This window comes from Tursiops truncatus, chromosome 7 (genome assembly GCF_011762595.2).
Source record: "Tursiops truncatus isolate mTurTru1 chromosome 7, mTurTru1.mat.Y, whole genome shotgun sequence".
Classification (NCBI taxonomy): Eukaryota; Metazoa; Chordata; class Mammalia; order Artiodactyla; family Delphinidae; genus Tursiops; species Tursiops truncatus.
The window spans coordinates 34,029,083-34,053,579 of record NC_047040.1 but is presented as its reverse complement, the minus strand read 5'-3'; the positions used below and the strand labels follow the sequence as shown (position 1 = coordinate 34,053,579).

The 24,497-nt window shown below is 35.8% G+C and overlaps 1 protein-coding gene across 3 annotated transcripts in view; it reads right to left on the bottom strand.

Moving 5' to 3' along the window:
- TRAK2 (trafficking kinesin protein 2) overlaps nucleotides 1–24,497 on the bottom strand; it is a 70,569-nt gene that overhangs the window by 15,729 nt on the left and 30,343 nt on the right. For all 3 annotated transcript variants that reach the window (XM_019939133.3, XM_019939131.3, XM_019939135.3), the window contains 10 exons: nucleotides 23,533–23,727; nucleotides 15,314–15,390; nucleotides 13,495–13,611; nucleotides 12,295–12,504; nucleotides 11,552–11,630; nucleotides 9,966–10,096; nucleotides 9,461–9,535; nucleotides 8,385–8,522; nucleotides 5,838–5,917; nucleotides 5,336–5,533 (listed from right to left, as the gene is read on the bottom strand). In XM_019939133.3, the coding sequence (XP_019794692.1) occupies nucleotides 5,336–5,533; nucleotides 5,838–5,917; nucleotides 8,385–8,522; nucleotides 9,461–9,535; nucleotides 9,966–10,096; nucleotides 11,552–11,630; nucleotides 12,295–12,504; nucleotides 13,495–13,611; nucleotides 15,314–15,390; nucleotides 23,533–23,727 (1,300 nt within the window). The remainder of the gene's footprint in view (nucleotides 1–5,335; nucleotides 5,534–5,837; nucleotides 5,918–8,384; nucleotides 8,523–9,460; nucleotides 9,536–9,965; nucleotides 10,097–11,551; nucleotides 11,631–12,294; nucleotides 12,505–13,494; nucleotides 13,612–15,313; nucleotides 15,391–23,532; nucleotides 23,728–24,497) is intronic.

Below are 24,497 nucleotides of genomic sequence, written 5' to 3'. Positions count from 1 at the left end.
GCTGAGAGTGTTCAGCACCACCAAACCAGCTTTACAACAAATGCTAAAGGAATTTCTCTAGGCAAGACACACAAGAGGAGGAAAAGACCTACAAAAGCAAACCCAAAACAATTAAGAAAATGGGAATAGGAACACACATATCAATAATTACCTTAAATGTAAATGGACTAAATGCTCCCACCAAAAGACACAGATTGGCTGAATGGATACAAAAACAAGACCCATATATTTGCTGTCTACAAGAGACCCACTTCAGACCTAGAGACACATACAGACTGAAAGTAAGGGGATGGAAAAAGGTATTTCATGCAAATGGAAACCAAAAGAAAGCTGGAGTAGCAATTCTCATATCAGACAAAATAGACTTTAAAACAAAGACTATTAGAAGAGACAAAGAAGGACACTACATAATGATCAAGGGATCGATCCAAGAGGAAGATATAACAATTGTAAATATTTATGCACCCAACATAGGTGCACCTCAATATATAAGGCAAATACTGACAACCATAAAAGGGGAAATCGACAGTAACACATTCATAGTAGGGGACTTTAACACCCCACTTTCACCAATGGACAGATCATCCAAAATGAAAATAAATAAGGAAACACAAGCTTTAAATGATACATTAAACAAGATGGACTTAATTGATATTTATAGGACATTCCATCCAAAATGGAATTTTTCTCAAGTGCTCATGGAACATTCTCCAGGATAGATCATATCTTGGGTCACAAATCAAGCCTTGGTAAATTTAAGAAAATTGAAATTGTATCAAGTATCTTTTCTGACCACAACGCCATGAGACTAGATATCAATTACAGGAAAAGATCTGTAAAAATTACAAACACATGGAGACTAAACAATACACTACTTAATAATGAAGTGATCACTGAAGAAATCAAAGAGGAAATCAAAAAATACCTAGAAACAAATGACAATGGAGACACAACGACCCAAAATCTATGGGATGCAGCAAAAGCAGTTCTAAGAGGGAAGTTTATAGCAATACAAGCCCACCTTAAGAAGCAGGAAACATCTAGAATAAACAATCTAACCTTGCACCTCAAGCAATTAGAGAAAGAAGAACAAAAAAACCCCAAAGCTAGCAGAAGGAAAGAAATCATAAAAATCAGAAATAAATGAAAAAGAAATGAAGGAAACAATAGCAAAGATCAATAAAACTAAAAGCTGGTTCTTTGAGAAGATAAACAAAATAGATAAACCACTAGCCAGACTCATCAAGGAAAAAAGGAAGAAGACTCAAATCAATAGAATTAGAAATGAAAAAGGAGAGGTAACAACTGACACTGCAGAAATAAAAGAGATCATGAGAGATTACTACAAGCAACTCTATGCCAATAAAATGGACAATCTGGAAGAAATGCACAAATTCTTAGAAACAACCTGCCAAGACTGAATCAGGAAGAAATAGAAAATATGAACAGACCAATCACAAGCACTGAAATTGAAACTGTGATTAAAAATCTTCCAACAAACAAAAGCCCAGGACCAGATGGCTTCACAGGCGAATTCTATCAAACATTTAGAGAAGAGCTAACACCTATCCTTCTCAAACTCTTCCAAAATATAGCAGAGGAAGGAACACTCCCAAACTCCTTCTACGAGGCCACCATCACCTTGATACCAAAAGCAGACAAGGATGTCACAAAGAAAGAAAACTACAGGCCAATATCACTGATGAACATAGATGCAATATCCTCAACAAAATACTAGCAAACAGAATCCAACAGCACATTAAAAGGATCATACACCATGATCAAGTGGGGTTTATTCCAGGAATGCAAGGATTTTTCAATATATGCAAATCTATCAATGTGATAAACCATATTAACAAATTGAAGGAGAAAAACCATATGATCATCTCAATAGATGCAGAGAAAGCTTTTGACAAAATTCAACACCAATTTATGATAAAAACCCTGCAGAAAGTAGGCATAGAGGGAACTTCCCTCAACATAATAAAGGCCATATATGACAAGCCCACAGCAAACATCATCCTCAATGGTGAAAAACTGAAAGCATTTCCACTAAGATCAGGAACAAGACAAGGTTGTCCACTCTCACCACTCTTATTCAACATAGTTTTGGAAGTTTTAGCGACAGCAATCAGAGAAGAAAAGGAAATAAAAGGAATCCAAATCAGAAAAGAAGAAGTAAAGCTGTCACTGTTTGCAGATGACATGATCCTATACATAGAGAATCCTAAAGATGCTACCAGAAAACTACTAGAGCTAATCAATGAATTTGGTAAAGTGGCCGGATACAAAATTAATGCACAGAAATCTCTGGCATTCCTATATACTAATGATGAAAAATCTGAAAGTGAAATCAAGAAAACACTCCCATTTACCATTGCAACAAAAAGAATAAAATATCTAGGAATAAACCTACCTAAGGAGACAAAAGACCTGTATGCAGAAAATTATAAGACACTGATGAAAGAAATTAAAGATGATACAAATAGATGGAGAGATACACCATGTTCTTGGATTGGAAGAATCAACATTGTGAAAATGACTCTACTACCCAAAGCAATCTATAGATTCAATGCAATCCCTATCAAACTACCACTGGCATTTTTCACAGAACTAGAACAAAAAATTTTGCAATTTGTATGGAAACACAAAAGACCCCGAATAGCCAAAGCAATCTTGAGAATGAAAAAAGGAACTGGAGGAATCAGGCTCCCTGACTTCAGACTATACTACAAAGCTACAGTTATCAAGACGGTATGGTACTGGCACAAAAACAGAAAGATAGATCAATGGAACAGGATAGAAAGCCCAGAGATAAACCCACGCACATATGGACACCTTATCTTTGATAAAGGTGGCAGGAATGTAGTGTAGAGAAAGGAGCCTCTTCAATAAGTGGTGCTGGGAAAACTGAACAGGTACATGTAAAAGTATGAGATTAGATCACTCCCTAACACCATACACAAAAATAAGCTCAAAATGGATTAAAGACCTAAATATAAGGCCAGAAACTATCAAACTCTTAGAGGAAAACATAGGCAGAACACTCTATGACATAAATCACAGCAAGATCCTTTCTGTCCCACCTCCTAGAGTAATGGAAATAAAAACAAAAATTAACAAATGGGACCTAATGAAACTTCAAAGCTTTTGCACAGCAAAGGAAACCATAAACAAGACCAAAAGACAACCATCAGAATGGGAGAAAATATTTGCAAATGAAGCAACTGACAAAGGATTAATCTCCAAAATTTACAAGCAGCTCATGCAGCTCAATAACAAAAAAACAACCCAATCCAAAAATGGGCAGAAGACCTAAGTCGACATTTCTCCAAAGAAGATATACAGACTGCCAACAAACACATGAAAGAATGCTCAACATCATTAATCATTAGAGAAATGCAAATCAAAACTACAATGAGATATCATCTCACACCAGTCAGAATGGCCATCATCAAAAAATCTAGAAACAATAAATGCTGGAGAGGGTGTGGAGAAAAGGGAACACTCTTGCACTGCTGGTGGGAATGTAAATTGATACAGCCACTGTGGAGAACAGTATGGAGGTTCCTTAAAAAACTACAAATAGAACTACCATATGACCCAGTAATCCCACTACTGGGCATATACCCTGAGAAAACCGAAATTCAAAAAGAGTCATGTACCACAATGTTCATTGCAGCTCTATTTACAATAGCCCGGAGATGGAAACAACCTAAGTGCCCATCATCGGATGAATGGAAAAAGAAGATGTGGCACATATATACAATGGAATATTACTCAGCCATAAAAAGAAATGAAATTGAGCTATTTGTAATGAGGTGGATAGACCTAGAGTCTGTCATACAGAGTGAAGTAAGTCAGAAAGAAAAAGACAAATACCGTATGCTAACACATATATATGGAATTTAAGAAAAAAAAAATGTCATGAAGAACCTAGGGGTAAGGCAGGAATAAAGACGCAGACCTCCTAGAGAACGGACTTGAGGTTATGAGGAGGGGGAAGGGTGAGCTGTGACAGGGCGAGAGAGAGTCATGGACATATACACACTAACAAACGTAGTAAGGTAGATAGCTAGTGGGAAGCAGCCGCATGGCACAGGGATATTGGCTCGGTGCTTTGTGACAGCCTGGAGGGGTGGGATAGGGAGGATGGGAGGGAGGGAGACGCAAGAGGGAAGAGATATGGGAACATATGTATATGTATAACTGATTCACTTTGTTATAAAGCAGAAACTAACACACCATTGTAAAGCAATTATACCCCAATAAAGATGTTAAAAAAAAAAAAAACTAAATATTATTATATTTCACTGAATCTATAATACCATTGAAGGCAAGAGGTACCATTATTTTATGTACTAAGAAAGAAAAAAATGCTACCCATTAAACTATGACATGTCATTAGCTGCAAAAGATAAACAATTTCAAAAATATTAAAATGTGAACAAATTTACTTTAGGCCATAGAATCCTCTATGAATATTACAAACATTTATAAGAAACCAACAAGATCTGTAAATACCGCACTTTCACAGTTCTGCAATACACAGTTTTTCACTTATTAACATTTAAAAAATTGGCGGTATCTTACAACTGATACCAAAAGAAAGAGTAGCAAGCCAAGCTTTAGTTATTCCATGTGTGAATTCACACAGATCTGTTTGTTAGATCTTTTCCTAAGGTAACTGTGTACAATGAGGTAGTATTGAAACATCAAGCTATTGTGTGTATAGAATCTACCCCTAAAACCAGGCAATACAATTGAAAACCCAAGGTAATGGGTTTCTGCATTAAGAGAGACTTCCCTCAGATGCCAAACATCTAATTTCCAAAAACTTTCAGCTGACTTTCCAGTCATTCCTTTAATTTATAGTTATACAAAATTCAATGAACTGAATTAATAAAAAGCAGAAAAAATTCTATATTTAAACAAATAGGAAATTAAGAGCAACCTAGTTTTCCTCAATAGGTATTCCAGATTATTGCTTATCCTAATGGCACCAAGGCAACTGAAATTAGGACCATGGGTTATGAGAAAGTGTCATGTAATGCTATGCATAACTGCCAATGACCAAACAGATTCAAACAAATTTGACTTTGAACACAAAGATTTAGACTCAAATTTTGCCAAACCAGAGACGAAAGTAGTAAAGAATTTTATAGTTCAATGAAAACTCCATTTTGAATACACTTAATTAAACTTTTTCACTCCAATGATCTAACAAATAATGATACAGGGAATCATTACTGAATGAAAACTGACAGTTCCAGAACTTCCTTGGGACAGCACAGAGCAATGCTGGAATTTGAGTGTGTGAATCTATGTTTCTTACCCTGGATCTTCCTCCAAGTTACTCTTCTGGATTGTTTTGTCCTCTGTTTGTTGTAAACCAGATTCAAAAGGTTTTGCTGTCATGATGACACTTGAACGGTTGGAGCCTGGAATGGGTAGCAGAGCTGGGAATGGGACAGAGCAGCCCCGTGTGTCATTGGCAACCTTGACAGTATCAAATACCCGTTTTTGTTGGGCTCTGTCAAAAGAGAAGTGTTCATTATTGCCACTGCCTACCACTGGAATGCTTTAGAAAAGAGACATGTAAGTGTAGTTAATTAAAAATAAAGCCACCCTGAAGAGCATCTGAAGTTTTGGAGAAATTATTAGAAAATAAATTTCAGAACAAGAGAATGCTCTCACAGATGCAAGCACTACGAGGGAAAAACTGAATAGTAAGCAGATTTACTACTGAATCCCATAATACCAATCACTATGGATTGTGGCTTCTGTTTAATTTCCATCCCAATGGTTGAGTAACAACACATGTGATCTGAACTTACTTTTGTTTAAAGAGAGAAGATTCCTCATCCAAACTCAACTTCTTACGCATGGTCCCCTCAATCTCAGCCGCCAGAGATTCCTAAGAAAAAGAGTTTGATGTTACTAACAGTTATTATCTAAGAAGCCTGTTAGGAGAAATAAACTATCTTTAAATTATTTAACGGAGTTTCCAGAATCCAATACTTTCGGTGTTATAATAAAAGAAAACATTCACAGGCTAAAATGCAGGGGAAGAAAAGAGACATTCTGGAAATGTAACTTTTAAACAAGAACCAACTAGTTTTTCATGATATATTTTTACAAGAAAGCAGTGGGAAAAACCAATTATGATAAATAAAAGTATTACATATGCAGACACACAAAAATAAAAGGTTTGAAAGCCTATAAACCAAGATGTTAATAGTGATTCTGTGGAGGTCACGATTTGATGGTATTTAGCAATTTCTTTTTGCTTCTCTGTAATTTCTAACTTTTCTATAATAAACATGTAAAGCTTTTATAATATAAAAAATTGTTAAAAGAAAAATAAGTAAGCTTCCCCTTCCCCTGGTCAGGGATGAAGATTCAACTAGCATGGGAGTCATGCTCAGTGGGGCTGTGCTAACAATGACTAGAATTGGAGGTACTGGTGTGAACTCATGATTTTAAATATACGTATAAACATAGGTATGAATGTAAAGATAGATATAGATGTGTTTATGTGGGTGTATATGAACCTACACATATTTCCTAGCTCTATCTGTTGAGGGGACCTCAAAGCAATGGTACTCTAGTGGCATTGGATACCTAGCACCCAGATTTTGGATTCTAAATATCATTTCTCATTAAAAATAACCAGAGCTCCTTGGAGAATGGCTGATCCCAGGACTGGGCCAGGGAAAGGGCAAGAGAAGCTTGAAGGAGATCCCACTGGTCATATCTTGGACAATTTAAGTATCAAAATAAAAAACAGTAATAATGGATTATAATCCACTGATTAAAATAGGAATCCCTGAGTCTATACTGACATAACCAAATGAACAAATGAATAAATAAATGATACAGAAAAGCTCTAACTTATAAAAGAATGCCAATTAAAAAAAGTTGAAAAAATGATGGAATTAAAAAGTCACCATTGGCAATTATCATAGTAATAACTGAGTCAGATACATCCCCATCAATGGGTGCTAAAACTAGTGGTGAGGAACAGAATATTTAAACAGTCTCAAAGTATCACCCCCAAAATAGTAATTTTGATCACTTGGTTAAGGTAGTATCTGACAATTTTCATCAATGCAAAGTTAATTTAGTAACATTAATTCAATTAACTATTAACAATGATTAACTTTACAATGGAAAAAACTGGCAGATACTACCTTAACCAAGCGATCAAAGTTAATTAATATCATCAGCAATGGGAAAAAGAGACAATGTGTGCCTTGTAATACAATGTTCTGAGAAGAACATGGCATTACCTAAATCTAATTGTGGGGAAACAACAGACAAACCCAAACTGAGGACATTCTACAAAGGTCATGAAGGACAAAACAAAGACAGAAGAACTGTCCCCGATTGAAACAACCAAATGCAATGTATTCTTCAAAGGACACTGTTGGGACAACTGGCAAAATTTAAATGGTTCTGTGGATGAGACAGAGATAGTATTGTATCAATGTCAATATCCAGAAGTTGATGGTTATGTGTTGTCATGTAGGAGAATGTCCTTGAGAGTATCCTTGTTTTTAATAAATACACACAGAATTATTAAGGGGTAATAGGGTTATCTGCAACTTACTGTTAAATGGTCCAGAAAAAATAAGAGAACAATATGACAAATGTAGTAAAATATTAAATTTGAGAAATCTAGATGAAGGATATATGAGTTTTTTGTACTATTGTTGGAACGTTATCCTAAGTTTAAAATTACCTCAAAATTAAAAAATATTCTGTCCCAATAGTCTCTAGAAAATCTATTATAATTTATAGTTTCAGTCTTTTAAAAATTTTCATAGGATTGCAAGTGTTTAAGAGCTAGATTATTAAAATAACTCTTTGAACCAACATTACAAATTTGGGCATAAACTCAGAAGTTTTCATTAATTTCTTTATTTCAAAAAAAAAGATTGTTTATTGAGGAATCAAATCAATAATGATTCCTGCTCTCATGGGACTTACACTCTAACTGAAGTTAAATATAGCAAGAAACTCAAGATCTGTTAAAAGAGGTTTTAAATGTTCAGAGCACTATTTGAATAAGTGGTATGTGGTGGGATTAGGGTAAGGAGGATGACTGAAGTTTAAGTAACTCTATGGGACACAGACCTAAACTTAATTTCCTTAGGGTTCATCTCATACAATAAATCTGGAAGGTCAACTGTTAGAAGGAAGGCTACAATAAATAAAGACTATTAAGGTAGATACAGATATGCAAATGAAGGCCTAAATCAATAATTAAATTCAATCAACAAGGACAAACCATGTTACCTCTTCTCAAGATGCTTTACACCATTAGAAACCATATTATTCTCAGGACCATCTAATCTCAAGTTTCTTTCTCAGTTCCTTACCCCAGAAAAAACTCCGTATGGCTGGGCGAAGTAGAGATGAGCAGCAGGGCCAGATCTATTCCGAAGTTCCTTTATTTCTTCTTGCGATTCATGTAACATTCCCAGACACTCCATATTCCTGTCTTGTAACTCATGCAGCTGAAAGATAGGATGGCAATTAGTGTTCCTTATTATATTCTCAAAATGACAATGGGGAAAAAATCCCATTGGGATAAATTTAAATTTTATCCAGAGGACTAATTTTATGAATTTAAATTTAAGACAAAGACACTGAAACAGACTAAGCAAGGAAAGTATATATATTTCAAGCTGCCAGATTTAGCGGTGTCTTGGCCAGAATTATATATATGCATGATTTCCTAAAAACGTGAAATGTAGCTGAGAAAACCATAACTGTCAATTCAATATTTAATGCTTCCTATCCTTAAAAAAAAAAACTTATAGAGGAAGTATAATAGCTATGGTCAAGTTAGTTTAGTGGAATATTAGATAATGTATATTTTTAAACATAATGAACATGAATGAACTATGAAGTCTGTAAATGACAAGATCAAGTCTACAAAGTATTTAATAAGATGTCAGGGTGCTCAATCATCCTAAACAAGTAGTTTCTTCTCCCTTGTTTCAAAATTTTTCTTATAGTTAGATACACAAGCACGTTAAAAGAGTACATAATTTTCAGAGAACACTTTAACTTCAAAAATTTCTTCAAGTGTGTTATGTGGGCTAGATCATCAGCATCAATAGGGCTAGGGGTGCTTATTAAAAAATGCAGATTATCTTATTTTAAAAACTGTTGGGTTAGTTAATATAGACTTGTAAAACGGTCATATATTCCTAAAGAATCTTATAAACTCAAGGTTTTCCTATTAATCAAGAAGGATGTTGTCTTGTTACTATTATTTTAGAGACAGCATCTTTAAAAAGCTTTCCTTCTTAGATCTCATAATTTTCAGCTTAATCTTCTGTTGTTTTAAATCTGTTTATCACCTTTAGCCATTCTTATTCACAAAGAAGAAAGGAACTATTCATTCCTCCCCTCCCATATAGCACAAGATAAAGGAAGATTTCATTACCTCCATCGTCAGTTGTCTTTGGGCATCTTTGGAAGCTTGGAGGTGAAGTCTCAGCTCTTCCTTCTCAATCACATGCTAACAACATATTAAAAGAGACATGTGAAGCCTTCCCATGTAAAATACAGGTTACTCTCTTTTTAAGACATCTTAAGACGTATTTCAGGGATATAGTCCAGAGGATTATCAAAAGATAACCTTTCAAAAGCCAAATAAGTGCAATAAAATGGGCAGAATACAAAATCCATCAAGGTGTTCAGAGGACGATGAGCATGAATCAGTAGTTCACATCACAACTTTCTGAGGAAAATCCATTTTATGGAAAGAAATAGTGATTTGAAAGTAGTTATTCATGATATTTCATGACAGAAGACTAAAACAGCAATCAGACTAAAGCAATGTAAAAGGGTGGGGACTATGTTTCTTTTGCTTAATGTATCTAGCACTTAGCAGAGTGCATAGTACTAGGTCAGTGCTTAACAAACATCTGTTGAATGAATGAACCTACTTCTTTAAGTTTGTGCTGAAGATCTACAATCTGAGACAAGAGAGAGGAAATCTCTTCTTGGTAACGAATCAGTTCATCACTCTTCCCAGACAATTCTTCAGTCATTCTGGACATCTGAGCATTTGTTTCACCTGGAAAACAAAATAAAAAACTTAAAATTAATATAAATGTAGGGCAGAGGTTGGTAAACTATGGCCTGTGGGCCAAATCCTGTTTTGTAACAAGCACTGGACTATCGCGAATTGCTTTTTCTCTAACATAAATTTAAAATAATAAACCCGGATAACCCAATAGAGAAAATTAAAGATTCTTCTGAAATAGACTAATGCTGGGAATTTAATAGGAGGCACTGAAGCTAAAAAGAGAAAACTTGTAAAGGCAAGCAAGCTAAAGATTCTGCCTCAATCTTTTTCTTTATGAAGGACAAGAAGGCTGAAAAGAGATAGGTGAATTATATATCTTTGCAAGGGCCAAGACATTTATGTCTTTGAAAACTCTTCAGGAATGTAAATAAGATCCCAAAAGAAATGAAAATCAAACTTAACAAATCTAACAAAGGAATATTTCCAGAATGGAACAGTCACAATCTGTAAAAGCTACTGAGATGCTTCTGTAGGAGAGACTTTCTGGGATACCCAGCAAACTGAGTAGGGCCTCTAAAGCAATTCTTACAATGCAGCATTCTTGCATGCTTTAGAATTCCACTGGGGAAATAAATCTTTGTTTCATATAAAAATTTTGACATCTAAACCCAAGTGGCAAAGTTATTTCTAAGTGTTATATAAAACTATTTTTAAATCGATGGAAAGTCTATAGCAATTCAAAGGATGGCAATAAGGAGACAGGAGACCAGAATAAGCTCTTAGGTAAGTCATTGCTTTTTGTTTTTAAAGTGTAAAAGGTGGGTAATGATAGTGTTGATGGAGAAGATTCAATTTACATTACTCTGGTTCTCTAATATTCTGTGCAAGGTACCACATTCTGAAGCCCACAGCTCAAATGATCTGATATGTTGTTATCATACCTTTTCTTTCAACATAAAAGGCTATATATATCAATATTTAAAAAGAGATTAAAATTTTTTCTCTAGTAAAGCTGATCTTTTTCCAACTGATTTACTTTTAAAAATTTTAGGTAACAATACAAGAAAGTAAAATTTATTCCTTTATAGACACAGAGCTGGCATTTAACAAATACTCATTGAGTGTTACGTTTTACACCATCATTTAAGCCCTAGATTTGCTACTCATCAGTTTTCTGACTTTGGCAAATCATATTCTCTATAGGACTATTTCCTCATCAACAAAATAAGAGCTATGGTTACTTTCATTCTAACATGCTATAATGGGTAGAAATATAGGTCTTTCTTTAATGATGATGACAATTTGAAACAAAGATACTTCTTAAAAGTACATATGGTACTTTATTTAGAGTTGTGGGCTCAATGTGATATTCCAAGATTTTCAGCAATTATTTAAAATTGTTTCTTGAGATGCTTCTGTTGAAACCATTGACCTAATTTCTGAGTTAGTGATATCCTGCCAAAGAACTGCCCAAAGGCTATAAAACAGAATACATTAACTTACGAAGTTCTTTAACACAATCACTGACAAGCTGTTGTTCCTTCTCTTCATAGGTAATCGTTTCTGTCTTTATGTGACAAGCCTTCAAGAAAAAAAAAATAAATCAGTATGTGATATTATCTTCTAATGATTTTATAGTATTAACTAAAAAAATCTTTACTACTTATTTAAAGATAAAAGTTCATCACTTACAAAGGAAAACAAAAACTCATAAAGCTTTATCTATCATAAAATAAAGACCATGGAAAAGGACATGACAAATATCTCCCCCTTATTCCTCTCAGGGCCTTTGCACATGTCTAAGCATCCCCACCCCAACCCCTCCCCTCCACTACATATATCTCTGATAGGCTAACCCTTAGCCTCAGCTAAAATGTCACATGTTTAAGTAGGACTTCTTTGATCCATTCCCCAACCCCCTATTATATAAGCTCATGAAACACTGTAGTTTTCCAATATAGTTCTTAACTTAGTTGTAATTATTTAGTTATTTGTGTAAACTCCACAAGCTATATATTCTATGCTGTGCCTTTCTCTATTCCACCTGTCAGCTTGCTATTATCCACTTTTCAGTGGGATCTAAGTAACAATGGAGGGCAAGCACCTGTGCCTTGGCTGTCACCGCCCCCCCTCACTGGAATGTCAATAGCAAGTCATTAGTTATGCCATATTTCACCTCAATACTACCTGGACCTAAACCTTATAGCCTTTAAGGTAAAGGAGAGTGAGAATTAAGTTGACTGTACCTTGGATCGAAGAACCATATTCTCTTCTTCCAGTTCCTTGAGCTTTTCTTGCAGCATGTCCAACTGCAGCAAACCTTGAGATAAGCTAAAGGACTCATTGAAGCGAAGAGGTGTAGAGCAGCTGGAATCAGTTTCACTCTCTTCAGAAGCAATGGAGACAACCCGAAGTAACTCATCTTTCTTGGACAGCTCATGCTGCAGTTGATTAACCTGTACATCAAAAGGGTTTGATTTACAAGATGGTCTTTATTTTGCATTATTTACAAGTAATATAGCTTCTAATTCACGGAGCAATTGTTTCTCACCATACAACAAAGTCATAAAATCAGCTGTTAGGTTTTACTGACTAAAGTAACAAGGGCTACAAAGAGAGTAACAAACCTCAGATACTTCCTAAGCTATAATTTTAGAGCATTAACTCAACAAATACAGCTTTTTCTATACTAGGTGAAAAGAAAAGCCAATTTCCATATTCTATATAATGGGAATATAGGAGGAAAATTTCACATAAGATGATACATTCACAATTCAAAACAAAACAAAATGGAAGAAACTTCAAAATATCAGAATAGAACCTTACTTCAAATTCTCATCCTAAAGGTTTGTATTTTTTAAGCTGCATAACTATACATGACTTCCCAACTTTAGTTCTAGGGAATAAGTACTTTTAACACAAAGACTTGAATGTTATTAAATATGATGATTTATAAAATATAAATGAAACCAGATAATAACAAATTATGGAAGATTTAAAATGTAACCATTCAAATTAATAATAAATCAGTTCTCACTAAAAATATTTATTGCTATGGGATAAATATAGTTTCACAAATTTCTTTTCCTTTTCTCCTTTTGTTTGGGTTTCTGAATAAAGATACTTCCTTTGGGTATCTATTTTTGGGGGTACATTTTTAAAAAATAAATTTAAGATAAGATCACACAAAAAGTCTACAGGAAGGAGTAAGGATAAAGTGTTAGAATCTAAGCAGGATGCCACAAGTACTGCAGGTACTGAATACAAGCTTTTATATAGACTAAGGTAGAGTCACTGAGTACTCCTCTGTACAATAACACTTCATTTCTCTACTGGTTAGTTTAATGGATACTATTGTCATCACTTCAGGGACACCCAGGAAAATAAATTCTCCATTTCCCAAGACCTAATTGCTTCATGCTGCAGATACTTGATCCAAGACTTACTTGATCAAAGGCTTGTCCCAGTTGCTCCTCGAGGGCTTCATTGTGCTCAGACAAGGCATGGTTCCGCTTTAAGAGAGCTTGTCCAATTCGAGCAGCTAGCTCCAGATCACGATCCCTCTGTTAAAATACCAAACACATCTTTTGAGTACAAACAAAATTAAGTGGTAGTTTAAAATTCTGCAGTCATTTTTGCTAAGCTCAAAAGCAATGTCCTAGAAAGCATCAAGATCCATTTTAATGCCCAGATATTGCAAATGAATACAGGGCCTGACACACAAATGATGTTTAGTATACATTAGTCAAATGGATGACCACCACAGTTATAAATGCAAGAGGGCATTTCTTGATATCAAGTGAGGTTTACTGATCACCCCATTAATTAGGATAGAGCAACCCAACCTTTCAACTTATGACTTTAGGGACTTACAAAATCAATATAGTCTTTAAAAATGGGGACAGGGCCTGACACACAGTAAAAGCCAAATAAATATTTGTTGAATGCATTTGTCTATTAAGCATGGTAATGATACAGTAGGCAGGTTGAATACAGTTCCAATTAGGGCAAAGCTTATATGCATTCAGAGCCAGAGACTTAGAGGAAAGCATAATCAAGAGCCCTATTGTCTACTGGTATAAGAATCATGATGTGAAATAAAATAGGGGATATAATAGACTGGACATTTTGAGGCTATAGGGTTCTTCTTAGAGTGTAGAAAAGAAGGGAGTCTGAAGAAATTGGTGGTAATGATGCAGGGAAGCCTATAGAAAAGTCAAGCAAGGCAAGAGTTACTCTTTCTGGGTAGATGGTGATACTTAGCAAGGCATAGGAATCCTCGACATGGTGGTGGTGAGGATTGTATTCTGTAAGGTGGAAAACTATCAATATACATCTGAGTGCCTTATAGTATATGAGAATGGGTTCCACTTACATTAATCACTGTAAATAAAATTATGCTTCTATTTTTTTGGTCCACAGCAACATGAAAACAGGTGGATGGATTATCTCCAAATTTTCAAGGCCCACTTACCTCATTTTCAACATAGGCTAAGTGGCATACACAAAATCATTCTGGGGAGCTGCTGGGGGTTAGGGGGGCATATGGGGAGAAGGGTACTTCAAAGAGAAAGACTGAAATTTCCATCAGATCAACTGAAATTGAAGCATAGGGAGAGACCTCTTGACCGCCACTTCGAAGAGATATACTATACACACTAAAAATGTCATGGACAAAGTGAGCTCAAATAATAGCCTGAATAAAAGTAGAAAAGGGAAGATGCTTCAAACTATTGGTGTTGATTTGCAATGGAGCTGCTTCTTTTTTTTTTTTTTTTTAACATCTTTATTGGGGTACAATTGCTTTACAATGGTGTGTTAGTTTCTGCTTTATAACAAAGTGAATCAGTTATACATATACATATGTTCCCATATCCCTTCCCTCTTGCGTCTCCCTCCCTCCCACCCTCCCTAGGAGCTGCTTCTTGAATGGGCAGCTCTGTTTTCAGGGTGAGTGACACCAAGGATTTATTTTAAAAAATTTTTTTTAAAAGATTGCTTTTCTAGGACAGAGAAGCCAGCCAGCACCATTATAACACAACAACAAAAAATTAAGCCCTCTACAATTTCATAACAATAAACTTCAGGAGCCATCTTCTTTGGAATGCCAGTTGGTATGCCAGTTGTTCTATCTGTAACAACCTTATACAGAACAACCTAGAGCAAAAACATCATCATTTTTCATTGATATGCAAATTTGATAGATTCTAAATGATCTTTAAGTTTTAGCTTTTTGTACTGGAGAAAAAAAAGACATATTCCTACCTCCGCCAGGAGATGTGTAACCATGTCGATGTCATTGTAAGTTTTGGTCATCTGCTCCACCCTGTCTGTGCCTAGAACTAAGATAGTTAAAAACAACAGTTTATAGGATATAGAAATAACACAAAGTTTTAAACAGTCATAAGAATTGAAAGATAACAACACAACAAACAACCCGGGCTTTTACAAAAAGCCATTCAGAATAAAAAAATAGGTGAAAAAAGAAAAGGGAAAGAAATATTTCATGTGTTAGACACTCAGGAAACAGACCAATTACTACAAACAAAATGTACATCATACAATAAATTAAGAAAGTATCAAATGATCACGAGGCAGCTACCTCCTGACTGTCTCCTCTTCCCTTGGTAAGACTGGAACTTTGGGGACTTCCCTGGTAACGCAGTGGTTAAGAATCCACCTGCCAATGCAGGGTACATGGGTTCGAGCTCTGGTCCAGGAAGATCCCACATGCCGCAGAGCAACTAAGCCCGTGTGCCACAACTACTAAAGCTCGTGCGCCTAGAGCCCATGCTCTGCAACAAGAGAAGCCACCGCAGTGAGAAGCCTGTGTACCACAGTGAAGAGTAGCCCCCGCTCGCCACAACTAGAGGAAGCCCGTGCGCAGCATTGAAGACCCAATGCAGCCAAAAAAAAAAAAAAAATTAATTAATTAATTAATTTAAAGAAAAGATTGGAACTTTGGTTCACTCACACTAGAGAATGTGGGACTGGAGAATGAACTGAACCACCAATTGTTTTACATCCTAATCTAAATTAAAGTTATTGAGGGGCGAGTTCACGAGGAGTTATGTATAAAGGAATTTAATTAGAATTCTGTTGTGATTATCTTGAACATCTATGATAACCTGTCATGTGAGTTAATATCAATAAACAAGGAATAGGACTTGTAGGACTTCTTGTAATTCTATTATGAACCATAACACTTTTTAGCTTAATTAAAAATCCTTTTTCTTTATGATAAGCTTCATCATATGTAGGCCTTTGCTATAAACTAAACTGTGTACTACAGTATTCCTTGCATAACTCAAACCCATTATTTCTGGCACTCCATAAATTCAGGAACTGCACTTGACTAATTTAGCTCCAAAGAAAAGAACAGATATGATCCTAATGATTCCACAATCACAATAAGCAATACCTTTTTAAGGTAATGATGCATAATAAAAGAGGGATCTTTTGACTTTGGAGTGCATTACATGAAACAGACTTGTGTTTGACTTAGACTGCTTTTAAAATTAGTTTGCCTTGAAGTGTGAAAAATCAGAGGTTTGAAGCAGAAAAGCTGAATTCACATATTTGAGTGAGCTTGAACAAGTCACTTACCCATTCTGAGATTCAGATTCCACATTTATAATATGAAGCTGATAACCTCTCACAAGGTCATTAGGAGGTTCAAATATGATAATCTACTAAGTAGTATTTAGTAAACTGCTAAGTTATCATGTAACTATTTACAGCTATACTCTTTAAACACAACTGGTATGTATGAGACAGCCCTGATTTAAAATTCTCTGTAAATAATGCACTGAGTTGGCAGCAGAAACTATGATTTAAGTCATCTATACTTTTTTAGTCCCATCTTAACACTTAAGGTTGCTCAAAAGACACCATTAGATAGGTTTTACTTTAATCTGAGCTTTTAATTTTTCTTCTTAGCACCACTGCTTAAAATGAAACTGGGAATTGGGACTTGCCTGGTGGTGCAGTGGTTAAGAATCTGCCTTCCAACGTAGGGGACGCAGGTTCGATCCCTGGTCAGGGAACTAGATCCCATGTGCATGCACAACTAAGGAGCCTGCTGGCCACAACTAAGGAGCACATGTGACATAACTAAGGAGCCCATGAGCCGCAACTAAGGAGCCTACCTGCTGCAACTAAGACCCGGCGCAACCAAAATAAATAAATAAATAAATATTAAAAAAAAATTAAAAAATATGAAACTGGGAATTACCCAGACCTTAATTATTAATGATAGTCTTACTTCTAGTTAAAAGTAAAACAAAGTGTTGGGTTGATAGTGTTAGGAGATAGCTGAAAAAGTTTTAAATTGAAAATAAGAAAACTAAAAACAACAACAACAAAAACACTAGAAAGAAACATTTTTACTCCCAAAGAATTTTTATTTACAAGTAGAGAATTTTTACTTATTAGTATAAATTAAACTATAATTTAACCTCAGGGATAAGGGAAATAGGCTTTTGGGCCAGGAATCTTCACAGTTTAAGTTGGTAGCATAGCAGGAACAAAGGATTAAAAATTAAGGCAGATACTAACAGTGTGTGGTCTCTTCTACTGCTTGTCTCAAATAATACACGGGAAAAAAATCAAGTCAATATATCTACACTCTAAACTACAGAAAACTAGCCAATGGTTGCAAAAACAAATGTAATGCAGGGCAGTGGGTCTCAACTCCAGATTCTAATTTAATTCATTTGGAGGAAGTCCAGGGCACAGGTAGTACGTAAAATATGCCAGATGTTCTGACGTGAAGCTAGGGATGGAAACTACTGATCCAGGGTTAACACTCAAAGCAAGAACCAGCAATCCTGGAGACTCAGTTAAAAACAGTTTTTATACAACTAATTTAAAAAATACATGACATGGCTTATATTATACGACTGATAAGAGTTGAAGATGAAGTGGCAAATTTAATCTGAAGTCAAACCAGTAAATTAAGGATGTAATAAAATGCTGTGAGGAACCAGTCACACATGATGAAAGGGGAAAAGAAAATGAAGGACACAGTAATACAGAAAAGAAGTGTTTAGAATAAAATATGTTTTAGTGAGGAGAAACTAAAATATATTTCCCATAAGTGCTTACCATCTGTCATAGTCTGACAATTTAAAGCTGAACCTTAAGAAGTTACCTAGTTTAATGATCTCTTTTTCTTATATGAGGAACCTTGACTAAGAGGAATTATGTGACATGTCCAAGACAGCAAAGCAAACTATTAGCGGCAAAGCCAATATAATAATGAGGTGATAACAACTCCTGTCTCACAAGGTCATAAGAAAAAACTTGGGTCTGCTTATTCTCAGTGACGGGAATGGGCTCTTTGCACCATGTTGCTGTTTCTATCACAGTCCCACCAAGATCAAAAGGCTTTTATCTGATGAAATATTAGAGTATTTATCTGTGAACATAAGTTATAAAACAACATACGTACCATTTTATTTATTTACTTAATTTTTGGGGTATGCGGGCCTCTCACTGTTGTGGCCTCTCCCATTGCGGAGCACAGGCTCCGGACACGCAGGCTCAGCGGCCATGGCTCACCGGCCTAGCTGCTCCGTGGCATGTGGGATCTTCCCGGACCGGGGCACGAACCCGTGTGCCTTGCATTGGCAGACGGGCTCTCAACCACTGCGTCACCAGGGAAGCCCCATTTTTGTTTTTAACGTGTGAGTGTCTCTATACATGTCTATACACGAGAGAGGCTGGAAGGCTATAAATCAAAATGTTAATAGTGGTTATCTCTGAGTGGGGGTTATGGTTGATCTGTTGTTTTCTGTTCAGTTTTTTGCTAATTTTCCATGAAGAACAAATGTTATCATTGCAATCAAAAAGTAGCAGCTCTTGTTAAGAGGTTTCAAAAAGGAAAAATGAATTTTCAAATGCTTAAATATTTATTACAGTAAAGAAGTTAGATAATGCAACCAGAATTCTCCAATTCTTATGTTTTAAGTGAAACAGTCTATAGACCACCAAGCCCCAAAGGCTGGGCCACCTCAACTGCACCGAGCTGCTCAATTCATAGAGGAACACAAAGCATAGAGGAACACAAAGGATTCCTCTCTGCAGCCTAATCAGTTCTGTCTTCTCTTCTTTAACACAATACTCCTGATAAAGATAGGCTGCTTGGGATGATTCCAAAAGTACTCAGGGCAAAGCTCTTAAGTATTCTCTTGGCATTTAAGTATTGTGATTAAATGCTTCCAAAGCGATAGACTAATTCTTCACTGTAGTAACCAAGAATTCAGGGCCAAGCAGGCTGACTTTATTATAATTCTATCAAATACTATTTTTCCTTCAGTTCTCAGAGGTTAAAATAAAATATGTTAAATGGTACAGAAATTACCAATGCTCCTTGCTTGTTTCCAGACATGAGCTTTCTAACTCTCTAAGAACAAATTATATATCAGGGAGAAAATAAACATTTGTACAGAACAGTTTTGGTTTCTGAAGGTTGTTAGTTAATGTTCAACATTTTTGGTTAATATTTGGAGAATCTAATATTCTTGAAAAAACATGGGGAGATATACATAAGCACTTCACTAATTCTTACTCTATGTTATATCTGCGTAATTTCACATCAACCATCCCCCAATCGTTTTCAGGATGGAAAATGCCAATGTTAATCCATTTTGATATCCCTGTTATTTATATGAGATGGTTCTTGAATAGTTCTCATATGTCCTTTTACAGGGTCTAGAGTTTTTACCCCAATTATCTAATTTTTAAAAGACTTCTAATCTTTCATCACTCTCCAAACCTCCCACACCAAAAAACAAAAGCAAGACAACAAAAAACAAAAATGAAACACACAGTTTCACATGGCAGAGTAAAAGCTAGAATAACTCCTGATAACTACGGACAGGTCTTGAGGTTTTAACCCCAAAGAAGTGGTTCTTGCTACTATAATACAGAGAACATTTCTGCAATACAAAAAACTGCCTTCAAAAGAACTGAGGCAGAACAAAAAGGAGGCTGGTGATATATACGGTCTAGGACAGCCTTTCTCAACAGGGTTCCAGGCAAGAATTAAGCCCTATAGATAATGCTTTGAGTGACAATGTTCTCAATTCTCTGACAAATAATACCTACCTACTACATAATGTAGAGATGATAAGGTAATTCATTCTACAATAGATGTCGTAGGGCATATGGCTTAATTCTTCTGTGGAACTGGTTGCGAGGAATTATGAATCCGCTAACCTCTACAACTTGACTTATGGTTAATGCTTCCTGAACATTATCTGTTGTATTTCCTTTCTTGCCAGTACAGGTTAAGGATTTTCAAGGGCAGAGTTGAGGAAAAGTATAACTATCAACCAGAAGTAATAATTTCTACAATCTATTTCTCTGCAAAATTCTACACCCTCCCTAATTCCTAAAATTCTCCAATTAATGTCACTGTGAAATGGCCATATGGCTTTGGTGACAAAGATTTAGATCAGTGTTTCTCAAATCTGAGTGTGCACCAGTACCATCAGGAGGACTTGTTAAAATAGACGGGCCCCACCCCCAGAGTTTCTGAATCAGTAGATCTGGGATGGTAGCACAAGGATCTGTGTTTTTAGCAAGTGATATTATATGTCATTAATGATGTGTAATTATTACACATCATTAATGACATATAATATCACTTGGTACTTGTAATTAATGATGCCTTAATTACAACTTATATAACCACCCCCCTTTTTCTTATGCATTAGGAAGTGGTACAGGTGATCCCTTACTCCCAAATAAAAAAATACCCTGAAGGGCAGATCAGGTTTCTATTTTTAGCCTTCACACGAACAAATAAATGGTACTTTCTGTCACAGTGTGATCTGATCGCACTGCTTGCCCCATGTCACTGTGGGGCTCTCTCTTAATAAAATTAAGAAAACCCTGCACGCAAAACATTCTTTGAGTATCTTAAACTTTGTGTGTGTAAGGCAGGGACTAGGAGAGAATTACTTTTTTGGACCTACCCATTGTTTACTTTTAAAATAAAACACTTGAGAGCAATCTCTTTCTGGTTTGGTAGGGGCTTCAAAGAACAACCAGTGTCCTTTTATTCATGTGAGATAGGTTCCCATCCCAAAACCTTGCCCATGTTTCCTTCCAAATTTCTTTATTTTCTTTTCATGGCTCTTTCAATTTCTTTGTGTTATATAAGAGAGAAAGTGCCTCTGCCTGTGCCGCCTCTTTTTATTAGCTGTTATAATTCATTTTAATGAGCATGAGTATCTACTGGCATGTGAGGTAAGTCAGGATAAGAAGGGGCTGAAACAGCACCAGGGAGCTGAACCCTAGGATGGCTTGCCGGGGTCTGTAGTAACTATTCTAAACCACAAATCTTGACATCTCAAGGGGATAGAAAACTGTGGAAAAGGGTAAGAGAATGGTTTGTGTCATGCTTTTTAAAGTTCTTTTTTTAAAAAAATTTTTTATTTATTTTTGGCTGCGTTGGATCTGCATTGCTGTGTGCAGGCTTTCTCTAGTTGTGGTGAGCGGGGGCTACTCCTCGTTGCGGTGTGCAGGCTCCTCATTGAGGTGGCTTCTCTTGTTGCAGAGCACGGGCTCTAGGTGCACGGGCTTCAGTAGTTGCAGCACGAGGGCTCAGTAGTCGTGGTGCACGGGCCTAGTTGCTCCATGGCATGTGGGATCTTCCTGGACCAGGGATCGAACACTTGTCCCCTGCATTGGCAGGAGGAGTCTTAACCACTGTGCCACCAGAGAAGTCCCCGTGATTTTAAAATCTTGGTCAATTTGCTAAACAAAGTAAATCACTTATCTTTTATTTTCATAAGATAGAAATTCATAATGAAGTTTATTTATATTTGAGTGAACTGTAAACCCAAAGAATTGATACCTTTAAAATAACAGTGAAATTAAAGTACAGTACAGAGATAAAGTATCAGTGAACGGATGATGATCCTAGCTTCTATGCTTCATGATATTAGGTGTATCATATGTAGTTTAATTTTCAAATTGTTGAAGTGAAAATAGTACCATTAGATGAAAGGAATAGGACACTTTTCCAGATCTTGGAAGTATGGATCTTGTAACATCCTATTAATTACAAGTTTTAAATTGCTCCCTTGAACACTATGATTTGTTTATGTAAAGTCCTATAAACCAAGTAGTTTAGAATCTGTTTACCTTTTATTTCCCAGTCTTTTTACTTAAAATTCCTCCTAAAAGTAACTCCATTAAATCATGATCTAAGACATCTTTCTAGCTAGTCTCCCTCACTGTCCCCTCCAGCAGCATATAGGACAAAGAACATGTAAACTAAGGGGCACTTTCTATGCTGCTTTATCAGAATAATGACAAACTAAATTTATCCCAATGAAATTTCAGTTTGAAATTTTCTCACAAATCTAAAAACTCAGGGAACAAAGGGAAATGGAAATAAAATAGTGTTCCTTTTAAAAAGCATTTTCGAGAAAATCTCAAGCAAGTAACTTCTCAAACTATGAAGTTAAGAAAACCTTAAGGGCCTTAATTTAATATTCAGCTAATTAAAAGAATTGTTGAGGACAGAAATACAGTTCTATTTGAGTTCCTAATTCAAGTTTAAACAATGTTTACAATTCTTTTTCTGAGCAGTAAGTAATCTGGTTATAGGAAAGTACCATTAAAAGTGAATGATTACTGGGGCTTCCCTGGTGGCGTAGTGGCTGAGAGTCTGCCCGCCGATGCAGGGGACACGGGTTCATGCCCCAGTCCAGGAAGATCCCACATGCCGCGGAACGGCTGGGCCCGTGAGCCATGGCCGCTGAGCCTGCGCTCCGCAACGGGAGAGGCCACAACAGTGAGAGGCCCGCATACCGCAAAAAAAAAAAAAAAAAAAAAAAGGTGTCCTATTTAATTTTGTCATTTTTAAAGAGTGTGGTGTAAAACAGACTTATTTTCAGGACAAATTTGGCTTACTTTCTCACTGAAATATTCTCTGAATCCTTAAGTAAATGATGAAGATTACTATATAGTGTGCACGTATTTCTCCTCGGCATTTTAAAGCTACTTATGTATCCAAGAACTCTGTTTCTTAATGACTTGACAAGTTCCCGTGACTATGTCAGTTTAGTAAGGTAGATTAGAGTCAAAAAGCTGATGGCTCAACATATTAAAGTATTAGGATAATAAATGCTGTGAAATATAAAGGGATATTAAATTTTAAATACTTTCACTACTTTTTTTTTTTTTAAGTTCCCTTTTCTCCACAGTTGGAAGAAAGTATCAAGTAAAAGATGAGAGAAATGGAAACCTCTGAGTATGCTTGCAACCCTGGACACTCAGAGTCTTAAAAATGATAAACTTTCTGCATTCAGACATAACACAATTAGAATCATCTGTTCATGTTGTTAAATCAGTTCAAGTTAAAGTAGGTACAAACTGAACAATGGCTAGGGATGTCAAATGTTTTAAAAGTCAACACCAAGATACTCATGATCTTTAGTTCAATGGACAAACTCTAAAATACTCACTCATATAACGGAAAGTCTCTTCAGCAAGGACTGGAGAGAGGGCATCAGATCCATGTCGCTGCTGGCGTGGGGACTGAGTCCAGTCTTGATTTTCATATAGAAAGAGAGAGTCCACTCTTAGCTTATACTGGGGTAGCTGTTCTTCTAGCAGGCTCACCAGCTCAACTTCAGGGATATCTTCATTGGAGCACACATCTAAAGAGGAGATTCCATGTAAATGAATCCAATATATTTCAATTTTCTAGGCTACAGAGAAAAATCGGTGAAATTAGTTTTGTCAAAGTAGGATAATCAAAGAAACATTAGCCAATACCATGTCTCCGATGATTTTTATTACTGTATCCTGGTACTAAAGTTGGCCTTTCTCTAGGTTTCTTTAATACGAGAACTTCTATAGTAAAAATACTACCATGAATTTTAATTGTATCCTATCTAAAAATATATTGCTTAGGGAATACACCTATGTTTTTAAAGTTTAAAATTTCTTATTTCTTCCTTATCAATATATTTAGTGCTGCTTACAATAGATCTGATCTCAAATAACTTATATGCTTCGGGGAAAAAAGGCAACACAAAACAACCAGAAGAAAAGGAGTTCAAAAGGAATAAAATGACATGTTCTTTAATAACAGAATCGAACTCTGTGGGAGGATTCTTCAAAATCTGGAAAAATTACATTTTACTACATTCTCACAGAAGCTAGATATAAAAAAAATTAACACTTACTGAAGATGTGATACATTTAAAGTCTTGAATACCTTTCACATCACTACTCGCTCACTTGCACACCTCTAACTCCCCCTGCTTATATTTCTCTGAACACGCTTGGGCTTCTCCACCTTCATGTGTTTGCTCCTGGCTTCTTGTTCCAAATGCTGCCCATCATTTAACACCTCCCAAATTTAGCAGTTTACAAAAAAAAAAAAAACCAGTTATCTCTTTTAATATGCTTAAAATACTACAGC